Here is a 20,580-nt window from a genome sequence, read left to right as displayed (position 1 = left end):
CATTTTGAAGGGCTTATGCCCAAAACGTTGACTCTCCTGCTCGTCGGATGCTGCCTGACCTGCTGTGCTTTTCCAGCACCACACTTACCGCTGCAAGGCAGAAATCCTCTTCTGTTCTCTGACTTAACTGGAAGAATATCCTGCTGCTTGGAGATTAATGTCAGACTTCTTCCATAGCTGTGGGTCCGGTCTCTAAGGTATCCAATGTGACAGTCTGCATAAAATTCAATGCTATAATTCTACTTTTCTCCAAAGATGCTGCCTGGCCCTCTGAACATTTTCAGATTTTATTTCAGACTTCCTCTGTCTGCAGCTCTTATTCGTTTTTGGATAGCTACTCTGACTAGCAAAAGATAGGAATGGTGTTCCCCAAAGAATGGTGCTTTAATTATTGTCATACATATTTTACATGAACAATTCTGATCTGGAAAAAATTAGTACAACTTCAAAACTCGCGGGCAATAGCAAATTTGGGGCATGGTAAATAACTGAAAGAGACTGCAACAAAAGATAAGAAAATGTGACTAAACTTGCAGAATTGGTATGTGACTGAAGTACGAATTTTAATATGGATGAGAGCAAAGTTATATATTTTGGTAGGAAGAATAAGGAATTCACAAACTTCACAGATAATAGGAGCTTACTAGGCATTAAACAGCAAAGTGATCAGATGGTCAATTTCGACAGGACTAAAATTGAAAAGCATGGAAATGGTGTAAAATTTGTGTTAAACCACATTGGAGGACTGTACAAGTTCTGGTCTTCATAAAATAAACAGGGTTTAGAAGAATTGGTGAAGGTAAGAAAAAGGTTCACAAGAACAATACCCGACCCAAGGCACATACTTATCAAGAAAGGCTGAACAGAAAGGTGGCTATTTTTCAAGAAAGCAAATTGCCAATTTTAACCTGATAGAGGTCTTTAAGATGTGTATAAAGAGGCAAATCAACAGATAAAGTTTCCATTTGTGTAAGAAATCATAACAAGGGATCATCATTCCTAAATGGGCACTGCTAAATTCTGGAGAGAATTCATGAGAAATGTCTTTATCTCATATGCAACAAGAATGTGAAATTTATCAACACACTGTGGTTAAATCAAATGGTATTGATGCATTAAAAGGAGAAACTAAATGGGCACGAGGGGGAAAGGAATTGAGGATATGCTGATGGGATTTGATGAGTAAGGATGGAAAGTAACACGCATGCAGCGTAAATGGCAGAATGCACAAGTTGGACAGATCAGCCTTTTTACGTACTCTTTGCAATTCTATAAAATTCATAATTTTGCACCTCACACACACAGGTTATATGATCAGAGTGTTAAAAGGAAATTCATTCTTGGCAGTAGATAGTGCTCTCCTGAGGCTGAGGTTAAATCATGTTGTTCAGACAGTAAGAGACAACTTTCAATTATATTTATTAGTGCTCAGAAAAATGTGCAACCCTGCACTCCAATGAGAATAAAACCTCACTGAAATTTGTTCCTTGAAAAGGGGGATAATGTTACCAATCTGTTACCATAAAGCAAGTCCAAATAACATATTTAATTAATAATATTATTAGCAATACTAATTCAGCTCCTTCACATTGTTGGACACAATAAATGAGACAGACAAGAACATAAAAGAAAGAAGGATGTTAGTTTTAAAAATGAGATTGTTAAAAGTTGGTCTTCAGGGTAAAACTAGTATTTTATGTACTTTATGTTTTTGTGTATTATGTATTTATGTATTTCGTATGTACATGAAACAATTAAGCAGCACAGTAGAGGTTGAAGTGGACCATAGACAATGGTGACACATTGTTGCAAACGTATAGAGCATCTGGTCTTGGTTTCCTGTTGGTAGTCGATGCAAGTATTGAGAGGAAGTGGTCAGAACATGATTAAAGAAACAATTAAGTACAACCTGAATTAAAGAAGTAAACTTGAGCACCCCGAAAGTGAGAGAAACAGAAAGAGACGAGGGTACTTCAATATAATTGATACATACACAAAGAACAAAAGTTAGCAAAGAAAAGATGCAATTAGCAAATGAGCAAGGATAATCAAATGATGGACAAGAAAATAGGGTCAAACAGTATTTGAGGGGAAAGAAAGAGAGTTCAGAATTTTTATGCCCATGAAGTTTGGAAGTTCATTTGGAAGTTCAAAGTAAAATAGCATGCTCACAGTTTCCACTTCTTAATTTTTTCCTGAAAACATCAGTTTATGCTAGAGACTTCATCCAAAGTGACTAAATCTCCTGCTTCAGCCTCGATAGCAGCCTCTGAAAACTACTCCATTGCAAAAAACACCAAACCACAAATGACCATGCCTTAACCTGATGCACATCACAGAATAGCAATTTGGAACTATTTCTACATTTTAAAACATATAAACTGGATGGTTTACATATTGAACCTTGGCTGATGTAGTTCTCATCATCATGTTCAGTGTTAAAACAACTATTAATTAAAACAAAGCATTAATATTCAATAAATGTTAATGTATGAACTGCAATGACATTGTGAATACATTTTCCTCGCATTATTGCCCAACATATTACAAGAACATTTAATTTATAAACAAGCATTCTTAACTGGAATGGGAAAGAATGTTACAGTTTATTCAAAATGATTAATATGGTTAATCTAGTCCTTTAGTTTTGGTATGTTATATGAATTTTTTAAACTGTTCTTCACTCTACATTGATTTTGTTTCCTACACCCTGCTAAGGATCATGGCAGAAAATAAATAAGTTCCAATGTCTCAGTCCTGCCACTGTTGAATTAAGTGCCCTTAAGATTTATCTGGGTTAAACTGTCCCCTCTTGTAGTTGTGGCCAGAAACTAGAATCATAATACATTGGGAAATGTATGGACAAGTTTGGAATTCAAAGTGCCTTATCTATCAATTAATTACATTTTAACAAAATTAATTGCAGTACCTGACTGACTAATTCAACAGAAACACAGTAGAAGCTTACAAACAAGTTGCGTGGTTACCCCTTGGCTTGGGAAACTGAGATTGACAGTCAGATTTGCAGCATAATTTCCAGAGTTGCAAATCAATTATACTGTGAATTGAGGCCAAACAACAGCACTGAAAATATTAATTACTTACTGGTATATCAGGGTCAAGGGAAAACAGATTCAATCGCTCTTCATTTCTGGACATCTTAATAGTCTCTTCTGTTTCTGCAATGTACTGTATACAATACAAGTAAGAGGAAAAGGTAACAGTCAGCATGTTTCATTTCTAAATCAACAGGGGCTTCTTCCAAAGGAATTGAAAAGTAGAGATGATGTATTAGATTTGCATTGAAGTTTGGTTGGAACTTACTTGGAATAATATGCATAGCCCTGGTTAGTATGTTATGAAAAGATAATAGATACTGGAGTGGGGTGAAGTTACACTTTTCACAGTGAAGAACAAAACCAGAGGACATTAATATAACATAGACAAGCAAGTCCATGCACATACTAGATAATGACCATTTATAACAAGAGGGAATCTCACCATCTACTCTTGACATTAAAGGCATTACCATTGCCAAATCCCTCAAAAACAACAACACCATCCTGTGGGGGTTACAACTGGCTCAAATTATTCTCAAAGTGGCTGCAGAGGGGATTGAGACAGTCACACATCTCCTTCCGAAATGTGGCTTTGCAAAGGAAGTCTGGAGAGAGATGCAGTGGTTTTTGTCGAGATTCATGCTGAGCAGCTCCGTGACACAGCACTCTGTACTCTACTGTCTGTCCCCCAGGACGCACACCGAGACAAACATCGACAGTGCCTGGAGGATCATCAACTCAGTGCATGTCACTCTCTGGACTACCTGAAACATTTTAGTCTTCTAGAGTGAGTAGTTGACCTCGATCGAGTGTTGCAGACTGGCACTTTCCAAGGTCCAGAACTATGTGCTGAGGGATACTCTAGAGGTTGGGGCAGCTGCTGCCAAGATGCAGCAGGGAAAGATCACCATTTAAGGTCTTTCTGTCAAAGTACAATGAGGGTCTGTTCAGTTATTGGACCCTCCTGGTGCCTCAAATACATATAATATAGTCTTGCATAAATAAGAAATGTTGATGAAGGGCTTATGCCCGAAACATCAATTCTCGTGCTCCTCGAATGCTACCTGACCTGCTGTGCTTTTCCAACACCACACACTTGACTCTGATCTTCAGCATCTGCTGCCCTCACTTTCTCCTAAGTAAGAAATGTTGTTGGTTTGTTTGTTGGAAGTGTGACAAACTCCAATGTTTGTTTCTCCATATGCTACTGCACAAAACTGAACTGTATATAAATAATTTTTAATGAATAAAGTATATTTTTGAAATTAAAAAAGGCCCAAAAAAGGCTACAAGAGCAGCTCAGAGGCTGAAAGTTCTGCAATGAGTAACTCATGTTCTGACGATCCTAAAGTCTGTTTGCTGTCTACAAGACACACATCAGGAGTGTGAGTGTCTCCACTATCTGAAGGTGTGTAGCTCCAACAAAACTCAAGAAGCTTGACAAGATCTCGAAAAGATAATTCTATACACAACCATGAACATTTGTTTTCTCCATTAATATATGACATCAGCAGCTGTGTGCAACATCGACAAGTTGTGCTGCAGCAATTTTCCAAGACAAAACACAGGGCCTCTTGCATCTCAAAAGGCAGAGCAGATGGTAGCACTACCAATTGCAAGTTCCCTCCAACTCATACACTACTGGGTCAAATTGTTGGTACTCCCTTCCAGACAGCATAATGGATGTATCTATAAGAGATGGGCTGCAGAGCTTCAAGAACAAAATGTACCCCACCTTTTCAAGGGAAATTAGGAATGGTTATAAAAATATTGGATATAAAGGTAGCCATGAGAAGGTGAAGTGGAATGTTACATGTGAGCTAGGATTGTATCCTGCATAGACCAAATTTTTAAACTGCAGCCAAGCAACTCAGCAAAGTTTCAATGCTTTACTTGAGACCTGCTCTGCCCTACTACGCTGATGGGACAGAGCCCTGGAATATTCTGAACCCAAAGGTTTTCTTGTTTTCTCAAGTTCTTTTCCTTGGGTTTATGTTTAAATCAATTGCTGCTCATAAATAATCCAATGAAATAGCACTTTAGGACTTGATGGCTCTTAAAAAATAAGATTCTGCATTGATAATGTTTCATGGTATAGTTAAGAGTGGTAACTTGATGCAGTTTGTAATCTGTTTGTCATAAAATATATCATTTTGATTTGTTTAATTGTCTTACTCACCACTGCAAGTATCTTGATTTAAATTTATTGAAAATTATTTTAAAAACCTATGCAGAACATTTACAAGTTATATTGACATATACAAGTAGCAACTTATTCAATTTATCACACATATTGAAAACTTACTAAAACATGCTTAATTTTCGGAACCTCAGCAAAAGCCTGCAAAAGAGAACTATTAACAGTCAGTCTCAAGTGTGGTCATTTTTATCGGGAGTAAGGAATGGTTGGCTCGTTTTTAGAGGTGTGGACAGGTTCGAGGAGAGTTTTTGTAAGGTACTGCAAAAGACTGTAGAAAGTCAACTTGCACTGAAAGTAATTGCGATTAAAATTCTGCCATCTCTGAAGGTCTTAAAAGCTCAATTCCTGGCAGAGAAGAAGGTGTCCATGTAAATAACTGTCCATGAAAACCTTAAAGATGTTCATTTTAATACAATAAATTGGCCAATAAATGTTCAAATTCATGACAGGGCAAGGTAGAGTTCCATATCTAATAGGATAATAATGATTCACAATTAAAGCTCATCACTATTGTGGTATATCTTCATTGCATAAAAAGGGCATCATTAAGACACTTCTCTGTGGAAACATTATGTTAACAGTTATGGAATAAATGACAAATTTGATTTCACCTATGACACATAAAGTTTTTGACCACTAGCAAATTTTTTTTTAAAACAATCATCCCAACTTGCAAGACTGGATTCAAACTCTGAACCCACAAATGGTTGTTAAAAATACACAGCTGGCACCCAGTTTTGCCATAAGACTTTAAAGGTCAAACCTAATTCTGATTGCAAAAAGTGGCCTTTTCAAATCTCAATTCAGTAACCAGCTCCACTTCAATGTATTTTTCTCTGCACAAAAGTAATCATTATTTTTTCCTGTGTAAAATGTTCTTTTTTTTATCATTTGATCCTTGCCTAACAGTGGATTTAGTGTGACTTTATCAATACAGCAATTGGAGGTCAGAAGAAGAAGGCATTGCCCCTGAGTTATCTTTACCTTTGCTAATTCTGGATGGATGGCGTCCTCAGTGGAATCAGTTACATCACTTGAGCTAACATCTGTCACTTCATCCTCTGTGAAATAATGAAGTCAATCAAACAGGGTCTGTGTAATGTGTTAACTTAATCAATTTAGCAAGCTTCAACTATTTCTTGCTGAATTGCACCAAAACATATGCATAATCAGCTAAAGAATTTACAAATTGGATGAAACCGGAACAGTTGGCTAAAGCACATATTTAAAGGTATCAATAATTGGAGCATAGTTTACAATATGGTAAACAATTTTCCTAATTTAGCTCACTCCTAATTATGAGAGTAGTATTTTGGATTACATTAAAATGGCTCTGCATTTTGAAATAAAGTACTTAATTCAGTTTTGTTTAATTTACTCTAATTATTCATAAATTATGATCATTAAGTAAAATACATGCACATTATAGAATTTTATAGCTATGTGTTTTTAAAAAGAAGTGAAATTAGATATCCTCACTTTGAACACGTAATGCTGCACATAGTGCATCAACCTACCCAGAGTTTCATCATGTTTGACATCCGTAAGGTCCACACTTTTTCTTTCCTGTATAGACCCTTCTGGATTGATCTGGAGGATTCGATTCAAGGTCGAAATCCAATCGTCCATATCCTGCTCACTATCGGCTGCCAGCACAAAGTATGTCACGTTGTTCATTTGCAACTCAAAGGCATACCGACGAAGTTTACTGTTCTGGAAATTAAAAAAAAACAAAGCAGAGAAAAAGAATGCATGAACTGGTCATTTTGATCCGATACGTAAGCATAAAATAACAAGGACAAGCAAACAGAATGATTTTGTTAATAAGCTTTGCATTTCACATTCAGAAATTACTAAACTTGCTCTTTGTTAATTAAATAAAGCCTTTTTAAACTGGCTTCTTTAAAAACATAAGTTAATTTGGGTCTTGTAAGCAGTGGAGGGATCCTTTTTCAAATTAACCTTGTTGCAACCAACAGAGAAGGTGAGCGAATAAAGAAGGAGAGCTGTTTATTCCTCCTCACTTTAACAGTTTGAGTACCTCATCTGGAACCATCCTGAATTGGGAAACCTCATCCGGGGTATGGTCATAATAGTGTTAAAGTAAAGAGTCCTGGTATTTTGACCCTAATGTTGAGCCTGGGTAAGTTAATGGGTTAAGCATCCTTATAATAATTTTGAGGGGCTGCAGACAGAATTTCCAAGCATCTGGGCAGTCAGCATCTGTTCCAAAATGTGGAATTGCTGATAGCTTCAAGTACTTATAGAAATACATGCCCAAATCCCTCCACTGGAAGAGTATTCTTCCCTCAACATTTGGGGTTGGACAGAGAGTGAAAATCAATATCCAATCACTTTATGCAAAACACTATTACTTTAGTGTAAATAACAGAAAGTGCATTATATAATTTGCAACGTGAATACATATGACATAACAAAGAAAGGGACTTTCTACAGCTATATCACTTCAGCTATTTGTTACAAGCTGGAGAATAAATCTTTCATGTTTAGGTTTCATTTAACCTCTGACAAACATTCTGCAATTCTGTCAATAGTAACATTCGATAGAAGAAAAACATTTTTCTGTTACACACAAGCATATGAAATAAGCATACTTCAAATAACTACTAATATGACCATCACATGACAGAATAAGTGACGGTGATACTGCAAAGGTGATCCACAGTTACAATACTTCTTCATGGCATTGGGAAATGTTCACACAAGGGGAAGGGCAAGAGAGTAATCTGACAAATATGAACTGAATCTGATTGTCTAGTCCAGGACATAGTCTCTTATAAATAAATTCTTTACAGATTATTATGGCTCAATATTCTTTTCTTCAATGTATCTTGTGGGGTATGATAGTGAGGGTATATTAAAAGAAAACAAAAGACAGTACCAGAAACCAGAATCTAGTTGTGGCAAGAATGAAATATAAACCAGTTTCCTGACATTTCAACAATCCAAAAGCAAAATCAGAGTTTCCATGGTTTCTCGGCCTTAATGAAATATTCCACTGTGGACTCATTTCTATTGGAAAGCAGATTAGGCTTGCTTAAAGTATTTCTGGTTAATGCCCTTTACAAATGTCTTTAGATAATTCCATCCACTCGAACAAATTGTATCCAATTAAAAATCCAAACTATCATTGATCTAACTTTGTTCTCATTTTTGTCAGAATCCTTCTCATGTGTCAAGTGGTCTCAAATGCTAATCTTAATAGATGGCTGATCTGCTTTTTCAAAGTTGCAAGTGACTGGAAGGATTTGTAACATAATACTTAGTATCCCAGACTGTTTTTGCTCTGACTGCTTCATACACATCATCAAGTGTCAGTTTTAATTTGAACAGTTGTCCCACCATGATTTTATTTCCACCATCTGTGTCGGTTTACGAAAGCTAACCACAGTTATTGTGCTTTCGTCTATCAGTCTACAATGTGAGATCAGTATTTTGTCTTGAATGATATAACAACCTTGCATATTGACAGTCACTGCCTTCTATTTGCTGACTTGAGTCGATTTGACGGCAACGCAGACAAACAAATAGCATTTTCGTCAGCCCCACTTTGATTTCCAGCTCCACACTCAGTGCCATTCTTGTTCTTCTTGTTTGACTGGATTCAGTCAATGAAGTTTCGTACCATCAGTGGAACCTCATCCCACAGTTTAACATGGTCAGGATTTCCTGCCCCTGTGCAACAGAGCTCAATTCTTTGGAAGCAAGTAGTCAGAAACCATGACTGGTGAAATAATGTGGGTGTGGGGCAGGACAGGAGAAGCACAGCTACAGTGTAAAAAGTGGCATGAACTTGGAATAGGGAAAGAAGAATGACATTGGCAATTTTATGAATAACTTTTAAAACTTTTGAACATCAGCAATGGCAATAAAGCAATAGATATCTAAAACTATCTTCAAATTGTTGACGTAAAATTAGAGACAACCCTGCAAATTTGCCACAAGGATGGTGGCATGGTATTGTTAAAGCCAGCTATGCTTGCCAAATGTAAAAATGTTTTGAAGAATTAAAAAAATGTTAATAGCTATGAAAAATTGCAGAAAGTGCTGAGGTGTCTGTCAAAAACGTGTTCAAAAGATTCAGACAAATAATGCCTGGAAAACTGAGAGCAGAATGGACAAAGAGTCAACAGAGTGAAAGAACATGAAAACTATAGGCAGCACATCTTTGAGAAAACAGGAATGTGAGTGCAAACAAGAGAAAGAAACTGAGGTGTGCAAATAAACAGGGAGATCCAGGAGTTTGACTATATCAAATGCAGTTAGACTAATTCTTTGAAAGGTCAATTGAAGTGTAATAGATTGAAGAGTGGGAATTATGAGTTGGTTCACTTGTTAGCAGCAGTTGGAGAAAATTATTACATTTTGGACGCTCCATTATAGAGGATAGATTATTTCTATAAACAACAGAGTATATATTTAGCGGCATGATGCCAGTGTTGGGGAAACCATAATTCAGAGGAGTGACCGGAAATCCGAGACCGACTTCTACTCCAGCAGAGAAGGCAGATGAGATTTAATACAGGAATCAGAGTAGAGCAGTTAAAAAAAAGGGACACAAAGGCAATGAACAGTCTCCTGTGTTGCAAATACAAATGGGACCACAGGCAATCCCTGATGGGGAGATGATTATGGAAGGTAAACTGAAGGTAGGTCCAGAGTAACGGAGGATCAGGCTGCTTGCCCCTGTGAATGGGATGAAAGGGGTAGGGAACCAGGTTAGACAGGCCACTGATAGGGAAGATTGGAGGAAGAGTATGGCCTTATGGCGATTGCACTTTGAGTGGGTGCAGGAGATCCAAAGCAGATTTTCCCCTTGCCCGAAACCAGTTTACTCAATGAAAGCTTCCCAGCTACCCATTTGGCATGGAACTGCCATCAGCAAGTGGGAGTGGAATGAAGTGCTTAAGTGGCCAGCCTATGCCTCTATTAACCCTACGAATTGCTACGTGCTGTATTTCATGAGGCCCACTCCCAGATAGTGTGAGAACCTTAATATTCCATTTATTCTGGGCTTTGGAGTTATATAGCACAGAAGCAGGCCCTCCAGCCCACCACATCTACGCTGATCAACAAATGTAAAACTACATTAATCCCATTTACCCACACTTAATCCATAGCCAACTGTGCCATGGCATTTTAGGGAGTCATCAAGATGTTTCTTAAATGTTGTGATAGCACCTGCCTCCTCCACCCTCTCAGGCAGTGCATTTCATTTTCTACCATCCTCTAGGTGAAAAGAATTACTCCAATCTCCTCTAAACCACTTACACTTCACTTAAACTTGAACCATCTGATCTTAGACATGAATACTATGTGGATAAGATTCTCATGAGCTATCTTGTCTGTGCCTCTCAAGATTTTGTATTCCTCAATAAGATCCTCCCTCAGTGTCCTCTCCGTCAAGGGAAACAAAACTAGTCTAAACAGTCTCTCCTCATTACTGGGACTTTTCAGCACAAGCAACTTCCTGGTGAAACTCCTCTGCACCCTCTCCAAAGCAATCATATTCTTTCCACAAAATGGTGACCAGTATTGCACATAGTATTCCATCTGTGACCTAATTAATGTTGCATAAAGTTGTATCAAGACTTTCTTGCTCCTATATTCTTTACCCCAGCTAATGAAGGCAAGCATCCCTTATGCCTTTTTCACGACCCTGTCTACCTGTGTTGAAACCTGCAGGGATCTATGGACTTGTACACCAAGGTCCCTTTGTTTCTCCCAAATCCCTAAGAACCTATTATTCATTGTGCATATCCTTCCCTATTAGGCCTCCTAAAATGTACCATCTTGCACTTAACGGGATTAAATTCTATCTGTCATTATTCTGCCCAATTTACCAGCTGATCAATATCACTCTGTAGCCTGAGACTATTCTCCTCACTGTCAATAGCACCACCAATTTTTGTGATATCTACAAACTTACTAATTGTACTGTCTACATTCTCATCCAAGTCGTTAATGTAAATAACAAACGGCGAAGGTCCCAGCACCGAACCATGTAGTACACTGCTGGTCAGAGGCTTCCAATTACAAAAACGCCCCTCCACCATTATCCTTTGTCGCTTATTTGAAAGCCAGTTTGCCAACTTGCCTTGGATCCCATGACATCTTACCTCTTGGACCAACCTTCCATGTGGGACTTACCAAAGAGCTTACTGAAGTCCGTGTAAACCACATCAACTGTATTATTCTCATCAATATATTTAGTTACTTTTCAAAAAAACTCAATTACATTAGTCAGACAGGATCTCCCTCGAACAATTCATCCTGACTATCCGTGATTAATCCCTGCCTTTCCAAGTATTGCTTAATCCTGTCCTTCAGAATTTGTTCCAAAAATTTCTCTACCACTTATGTCAGACTAACTGTCTATAATTGCCTGGCCTACCTTTGCTGCCTTTCTTGAACAAAAGAACCACATTAGCCATCATCCGGTTATCTGGCACTTCACTGTCACCAGCAAAATATTAAATATATTCACCAAGGTCCCAACATTCTTCTCTTTTACCTCCCACAGCAGCCTGGGATTTATGCCCTCTAAAACATTGAATATATCCTCCTCATTACCAATCTTAAACTGGTCCAGAGCCCCATCATCCTAACTGAAATCCCTGGCAACAATGTCTTTTGCCTTTGTGAATACAGATGAGAAACATTCATTTAAGACCTCACCCACATCCTCTGGCTCCATGCACAGATTGCTCCATAGGTCTCTAATAGGCCACGTTATTTTGCTGGTAATCCTATTACTCTTTACATGCTTATAAAACGCCTTGGGATTTTCTTTATTCTAATCTGGCAAAGATATGTTGTGGCCTGTCTTTGCCCCCCCCTAATTTATTTTCTTTCAGTGCCAGTAGATGTATGTATGGCAGCCTTAAGTGGACAAAATGTACGATGCCATTCTTAATACGCTATATCTCATCCCTTCTTAGTTCAGAAGGATGGTATGTTTCTATAGTTTGTTTCCAAAACTTTAAATAATAAATATTACTTGAACATTCAACTCTACCAGCAACACAATTATGGATGCAAACTTTAATATTACTTTAAGAATGTGCTCAGCAATAAACAATTAGAAGAAAGATTTCTTAAATAACTGAAAATAGTCCCGTTTGAAACATAACCGACAGATATGCGCTGGACATTTTATCTCATCATCTGACATCAGGTGTGATGTCATTTAACTCCTTTTTATGTGAGAGATTGAACTTGGAATTGGATTCAATGCTTATGAATAGTGTCTTCAATGTTTTGAGGAATGATGTGTTTTGTGTGAGGATTTGCTGCTGTGCTTGGACTGATCATGAACCATTTTGTTTTGGTCACAGAAAATAGATGGATGTTGTATGGAATTGTTTGCTTTTGAACATGACCATCATATTTCACAAGCACTTTATCTCCCTGTTGGGGTAGTGTAGCTCTGAATTTCACATGTCACTCTGTGTTTAATTTTGCTTAATTCTTTTTTGTATGCTTTTGGACATGAAATGGGCACTTGTCACCACTGGTGAAAGACTGAGAGCAGATTGGGATGTGCAGGTTGCTTGCATATATCAGCTTTCAGCTTGCCAATACCAGTGAATTGATCAACATACAATCCAAGAATTTTGTTGGTGAGTGTAGGAATCATGTAGTGACAGCAATTGCATGCACACCTCTTAATGAGTGGAAACCGATAAGCATGATACATTTTCCAGCTTTGACATCAAATACAGTACATGTGTCTTGGTGAGATTGGGATTCCCAAAGTCCTGGGAAACTTCAGGGTTCATCACTGTTGTAAGGGTACATTTGAGTACTTTCTGGTTCGTAAAGAATGGGGAAATCCTAAAGTTTATTGAAAGTTCCCATGACAGTTGAAATAACACCACAGAAGCCAGTATCTTGTCACCTAGTCACCCTTTATTGATATGTGGAGAATCCTTAACACTGATCCAGCACCCTCAGAGCCAGCTCTCAGATTGAGCAGGACGTCTGATGCTCCTGTCCTTATCTGTCAGCCAGGGCTCCCTGATGGGGGCTGTTAATTTGGACCTATCAGGGAACTCATATACTATGAGGTCCACTTGGCTGACCTCGTTACAATCACGACAACAGTGACAGAAAGTCCTGTATCTCTGAGAGCAGGCAAAGGTCCCTGATTGGTTATTTCCAGCAGACAACAAAAACGTATGGCTACATTCACTGACCATTTTGCTGTGCTATGCATATGATTGTCAGCCCCAACATAATGACTCTAGGTTCTGAAGGCAACAGTGATCATGCTTACTTGGAAACCTCTTGATAGCTTCTGTCTTTCCTTTAGTGCCGCTCAGTATAGTTGGCTAGGTATACAACCTTTGATTATTTATGCCTTGATTTCCTATTTCAGCAAAGTCACATGTGGTTGCTTGTTGCTTTAATGGCATGCAAAATTCATCAATTGTCTCTTTTGCTTCTTGTTTCGTACATCAGAAGACACTTGCTTTCTTCACTGTATTCTCCTTGGCATGAAATAGGTCACTAATAGATTTGTGATGAGTCATAGTTATTTTGCTCAAGAATAAATATTTCATAAACATCTCCCAATTCTTCATTTCACAGTGGAGCAGTAAGGCATTTCAATTGAAAAGTCTGCCATCACACCTCTGAAATCACTGCTGCCATGTTTCTAACAAGGTAATACAGATGATGGTCTGAGGAAGGGTCCCTGGACATGATATGTTAACTCTGCTTTCTTTCCATTGATGCTGCCCAGACGTGTTGAGTTTCTCCAGCAATTTTGGTTTTCTTTTATATTTTGCATTTAGAGTCATAGAGTCATAGAGATGTACAGCACGGAAACACACCCTTCGGTCCAACTCGTCCACACTGACCAGATATCCCAACCTAACTTAGTCCCAACTGCCAGCACCCAGCCCATATCCCTCCAAACCCTTCCTATTCATATACCCATCCAGATGCCATTTAAATGTTGCATTTGTACCACCCTCCACCACTTTCTCTGGCAGCTCATTCCATACACGTACATGAGAAAGTTGCCCTGTAGGTCTCTTTTATATCTTTCCCCTCTCACCCTAAATCTATGCCCTCTAGTTCTGGACTCCCTGACCCCAGGGAAAAGACTTTGCCTATTTATCCTATTCATGCCCTTCATGATTTTGTAAACCTCTATAAGGTCACCTCTCAGCCTCCAACGCTCCAGGGAAAACAGCCCCAGCCTATTCAGCCTCTCCCTATAGTTCAAATCCTCCAACCCTGGCAACATCCTTGTCAATCTTTTCTGAACCCTTTCAGATTTCAATTACTCTTTCCCAATTCTTTGCTCTTTTTGTTGTTATTGTAGATGAGGGGTTTGAATGCGCATCAAAATATGATAGATTAGGCATTGAAAATGTCACATTATTCAGCAATGTAGCAAGAGTGTGTCACCAAGGATCTGGGATCATGTGATTTTCAAATAAAAGTTTATCTGTAATAAGTTGAGTTTTTTTGTTTGAATGTTTGTTTTTGCAAGCTCGGTGTGTACCTGTATTTGATACAGACTCTCTTGCTCCTAAACTAAAGCTAGAATAACCCTGTGTGTGCTGTCATAATCATGAGTCACTTGTCCCAAAGCTATAGACATAACAAACTTCAATTGCAGCATGTTTTTTATCTGAAGGACAGGCAGCAAATGATTGCTGATACAAATTCAATAGCTACCAGGACAGGAGTTCCAGGAAGTTACACTTGAAGGTGTCCCAGATGTGCCGAGAGGAGCAATGTTTAACAAACTGAACTGTAATCTCCTGTGAGTATCTCAACCTATGATTGTGATAGGAGAAAAGACTGCAGTCAAGGCAAAATAAATATCAGGGGTTATATATGAGTGAGAACCAAGACCTGTGTTTGCTGGTGTAAGCCCCAGAGCTCATGTATACTAGTCATAACAAATTGGGAAAGCTCATCCAAGGACAAGTCACGACAGGATATATAAAACCTACAACAACACAACCCCTTCATTCTAATCTTTCTGCAGAAAACCAATGACATTGAAGACTAATGGAGAACCTGCCCCAGGTTGATTTTTCATGGAAGTGGCTGGCCTTTATTGGCTGTTGTGTTTTACATCCACTACATGGTGATATGAGATTTAAAAAAAACTGCAGATCCTGAAATCCAAAATAGACAGGCAGGAGGCTGGAAGAACACAGCTAGCCAGCAGCACCAGGAGGTGGAGAAGTCGACATTTTGGGTGTAACCCTTTTTCAGGACAGTGGTGGGTGCACTGGGGAGCTGATAAATGGGGAGGTGGGGGCAGGGTGGTGAAGTGGGGATAGGTGAAGATAGGTAGAGATTACGACCTGGTTGGTCAATGGGAGAAATGAATCCGGTTGGTGACGGGGAGCAGTGGAAGGGAGGGGGAGGGGCTGAGAAGAGAGTCAGTGGATGGGGAGGGAGGTTATTTGAAATTGGAGAACTCAATATTGAGTCCTCCAGGCCATAGGGTTCACAGGCGGAAGACAAGGTGTTGTCCTCCAACAGGAACTGTGGTTTGTTTTGGCAATGGAAACCAAGGATAGTCATGTCAGAAAGGGAGTGATTGGGGGAATTGAAATGGACGGTGACTGGGAGGTCAGGTCAGCCCCTGCAGGCCTAGTCAAGGTGCTCGGTGAAGCATTCCCTAAATTTGTGCTTGTCTACCCGATGTAGAGAAGACCTCATCAGGAGCACCTGATGGAGTAAACTGGGATGGAAGAGAGGCAGGTGAACCTCTGTCTCACCTGGAAGGGCTGTTTGGGGTCCAGGATGGAGGTGTGGAAGGGGTGGTGTACCCCCCACCACCAAGAGCATCTGCCCCTCCCCACTCCTTCCACAAGGACCATTCCCTCTGACAGTCCTCATTCACGCCACCCCTGCCACCGAACCCCCAGGTACCTTCCCTCTGCAACTAGAAAAGATGCAAAACCTGCTGCTACACCACCATCCTTGCCTCCAACCAGGGCCCTAAACAGCCCTTTCAGGTGAGACAGAGGTTCACCTGCCTCTCTTCCATCCCAGTTAACTCCAGTTTGCTCCTGATGTGGTCTTCTCTACATCGGGTAGACAAGCACAAACTTAGGGAATGCTTCACCAAACATCTCGACTAGGCCTGCAGGGGCTGACCTGATCTCCCAGTCACCGCCCATTTCAATTCCCCAATCATTCCCTTTCCAACATGACCATCCCTGGCCTCCTCCATTGCCAAAACAAACCACAGCTCCTACTGGGGGAACCACATCTTATTTTCCTCCTGGGCATCCTACAACCCACAGGACTCAACACTGAGTTGTCCAATTTCAAATAACCTCCCTCCTCATCTCCCAACTCCCGTCCCAGCCCGTCCCCTTCCCTTCCACTGCTCCCTGCTACTGACCGGATTAATTTCTCCCATTGACCAACCAGGTCATACCCTCTACCTGTCTTCGCCTACTCCCACTTCACCACCCTGCCCCTGCCTCCTCCTTTATCTGCAGCTCCCCCCACACCCACCACCAGTCCGGAAGAAGGGTTACACCTGAAACATTGACTTCTGCACCTCCTGATGCTGCCTGGCTTGCTGTGTTCTCCGAGCCTCCTGCCTGCCTACACGGTAGTATGAACCATGGATTGGATATGAGAAGATCTTAAAAAGGTCAGTGAAAATGGATTTCTCTCCTTGTTACCTTACTATTAAATGCCTGATTATCAGTTATATCTATAGTCAGTAAGGTGAGTTAGGACAATCATGATTGAAAAATAAAACTACCCAAACAAAATGTTTCGCAAACTGTTACTTGTATCAACTGGCAGGCTCTCAAGGAAAAGATCAATCTCGAAAATGTATAAACATCTTTAAATTAGTGAGACTCAAATACATCCAATATATAAAAAGGTAGAGTGCCTTTTACATTATTGGAAGTGAGACCTTGTATGATAATGTGGAGTTATTTAATTATTTTCCATTTCTTTCAGTATATAAATCGATTGAGATCACAGTTCTAAAGCCTTATTTACTCAGGAAGTTTTATGGGCTCTTGGCTACAATCCAGCAAGATAACCATTTTAGAACTGCTTGCCATTATTTGTGCTGTTAGTTCAAAGAGTCTATTTGCACAGAGAGTTCTTACTGTCTTTAAAGGAAAGTGCTGCTGTGTTCTGTTCATAAAGTGGACAATGTTCAAGTGGTGGATGAAGACTGTGAGGGAGAGGATGGGGATGGAGTGAAAGTATCAGAGGGGATGGATTAAAGTGGTCAAGAGGTAAAACCTGAGAAATTGTACGTGGATGAGCCATTGATTGCTTCAAAAGGCATCAGTCTGGTCACTTCGGGCTTGGACTCCTGGAAATTTCACCTGCCAATCATCTCTCGACAGGTGTGACTGCAAAGTTAGGATTAATCCCACCAGATGATCCTACTTCTGATATGAAAATTCAGCCTAAAAGCTACGATGTTAACCAGATCAAATAAAAGAAAATATTTTGTTCTCATATCATTTCCAGTAAGACATGCCATGAAAGATGAAGGCCTTGGTATTTTTGAGTTTTTGTTCCAGCTACAAAAGTTTTGTTCCTACTTATAAATCTATTTTCAAGATAAATGTTGGACATTTATGCAGTGTGGCATACTCAAAACAATTTTCTGGATATTTCTAAGCACATAAGACAAATAAAAATGTTTTAAAAATTCTAATAGGAAACAGAAAGTATTGTTTGAAGAAGTGTTATTGACGCTTCTGTAGTGTAGCTGAAATGACAGCTTTTGACAAATCTGCTTGGCCTAACTGGAGTAACTTGTGGTCATACCGTCAATGTTCTTTTTCCATTGTGGTCTTCTGTATGTTTGATTTGTCACAGCTTGTTCAGCCAGCCCACATGTTAGAAGATAAATGCCATGTTTTTGAGGTTACTGCATTTATGAACAGCAATCCAAAAAATGCAGTTTCAAACACTGCTTCCTGCAACTTTATATCCATCAAAATTGTTTACAGTGGTATGCACAATTTCAATTGCAAATGAATTGCATCTGCATTAGCCAACCTTCAACTCCAATCACAAAAGCTAAGAGCTCAAAAACAACTCTGAATGCCGGCGTTTAACACTACCATAATGCAGTGGGCGTGAGTTTGTCATAATTTGTCAGACCCCTCCACCAAAAATAAAATTTCATCACCACCCTGTCTGCATTGTGCAGAGACCATTCCCTCTGTGACACCTCCGTCCAGTTCATGTCCCTCCCACCAAATCACCCTCCACTTCCGGCACCTTCCCCTTTCCACTGCACAAGGGGTAAAACCAGCTCCCACACCTCCCCCCTCACCTCCATCCAAAGCCCCAAAGGATCACTTCCCATCTGGCAGAGATTTTCTTGCTCATCAATCCACCTCATCTATTGCATCTGTTGCTCTTGATGTGGTCTCCTTGACATTGAGGAGACAGGACGCCAACTCATGGAGCATTTCAGGGAACATTGCTGGTCCACACAAACCCAACAATCCCACCACCCTGTGGCTGACCACTTCAACTCCCCCTCCCACTCTGCCAAGGATATGCAAGTCCAGGGCTTCCTCCACTGCTAAATCCAAGCCACTCGACAACTGGAGGAAAAACGTTTCAGCTTCTGCCTCAGGACCCGACAACCACACGGCATCAACATCAACTTCTCCAGTTTCCAAATCTCCCCTCCCCCAACCTCATCCCAGATCCAACCCTCCAACTTGGCACTGCCTTCTTGACGTGTCCTACCTATCCATCTTCCTTCCCGCTTATCTGCTCCCTCCTCCCCACTGACCTATCACCATTAACCGCCACCTGCATCCACCTATCGCCTTCCCACCTACCTGCCCATCCCACTCCCCCCTCTCTTCCTCAGCCCTCTTCCCTCTCCACATTTCTGATGAAGGGCATAGGCCCAAAACGTCGACTCTCCTGCTCCTCGGATGCTGCCCCACTTGCTGTGCTTTTCCAGCACCACATTTTTTGACTCTGACTCTCCAGCATCTGGAATCCTGACTTTCTCCTAACAAACTAACGTGCAGCTACATTAACAGACAGTAACACCAGTATCCAACTGAAAATATGGAAACTTGCCCATTATGTCCTATACAAACAAACAGAAAATATCCAATCCAACTGATTATCACCCATCAGCCCCCACTCAATCATCAACAAAATGATGGAAGGGGCACAGTAGGGAAATCAAGCAACACCAATACAGTCGTAATCATGTCACAAATACTCAGCTGAATTTCTGCCAGGTCCAGTCTGTTCCTGTCCTCATTACAGTCTTGGTCCAACCACAGATCAAAGTGTTGAATTTGAGGCTTGGGTTTAAAGAAGATGTACAAGGAAAGCTTTTTACACAGAGGGTGGTAGGTCCCTGGAACACACCGCTGGGAGAGGTGGCAGAAGCAGATACATTAGCAAAGTTTAAAAGCATTTATACAGACACATAAACAGGCAGGGATTAGAGAGATGTGGACCATGTGCAGGCAGATGGGATTAGTTTAGAATGGCATCATGGTCAGCACAGACATGATGGGCTGAAGAGCCTGTTCCTTTGCTGTGCTGTTCTATGTTCTACGAGCGTGACTGTCCATGACATCAAGGAAACACTTCACTGAGTATAGCAACAAGGGGTCCTACCAATACTAGACTAAATATGAATTAGGAATAAACATTTCTCCAGTAGTTGAAGAACACAAAGCACAAAGGAAATTAGTTGGGGTTACTTGAGAGCAATTATTTCAGCTTCAGGACACTTCTGCAAGAGTTCCTCAGGATTATGTCCTTAGTCAAACCATCTTCAGCTGCTTCATCAATAACTATCATAAGGTCAGAAGTGGGGATATTTGTTAATGATTGTACAAGGCTCAGTGTTGTTTGCAACTGCTCAGATCAGAAACTATCAACGCCCATATGCAGAAAGACACAGGCAACATCCAGGCTTAGGCTAATAAGTGGCTAGTAACACCCACACCACACTAGCACCAGGCAATGACTACCTGCAACAAGAGAGAATATAAACATCTTATCATTACATTCAATGGTATTACCATTGTGGTTTCTCCCCCTTTCTCAATATCCTGGTCACCAATGATCAGAAATTGAACTGGACCAGCCTTTTTAAAAATATGACTACGATTGCAGACCAAAGTCTTGGAATTCTGCAGTGAGAAGCTCATTTCCCAACTCCCCAAAATCTCTCTCTCATCAATGAAGACACAATTAGGAATGTGATGGATGACCATATCTTCAACAATATAGAAAATGTTTGACACTGTCCAGGACAAAGAATCTGGTGTCTAGCCA

At 40.1% G+C, this 20,580-nt stretch overlaps 1 protein-coding gene across 6 annotated transcripts in view; it reads right to left on the bottom strand.

Annotated features, from left to right (window-relative positions):
- dock10 (dedicator of cytokinesis 10) overlaps positions 1-20,580 on the bottom strand; it is a 342,639-nt gene that overhangs the window by 124,053 nt on the left and 198,006 nt on the right. For all 6 annotated transcript variants that reach the window (XM_072572749.1, XM_072572752.1, XM_072572747.1 and 3 more), the window contains exons 8-10: positions 6,777-6,972; positions 6,244-6,320; positions 3,106-3,189 (exon numbers count right to left, since the gene is read on the bottom strand). In XM_072572749.1, the coding sequence (XP_072428850.1) occupies positions 3,106-3,189; positions 6,244-6,320; positions 6,777-6,972 (357 nt within the window). The remainder of the gene's footprint in view (positions 1-3,105; positions 3,190-6,243; positions 6,321-6,776; positions 6,973-20,580) is intronic.

Source organism: Chiloscyllium punctatum, chromosome 6, assembly GCF_047496795.1.
Source record: "Chiloscyllium punctatum isolate Juve2018m chromosome 6, sChiPun1.3, whole genome shotgun sequence".
Taxonomy (NCBI): domain Eukaryota; kingdom Metazoa; phylum Chordata; class Chondrichthyes; order Orectolobiformes; family Hemiscylliidae; genus Chiloscyllium; species Chiloscyllium punctatum.
This window is presented reverse-complemented; position numbering and strand designations above follow the sequence as displayed.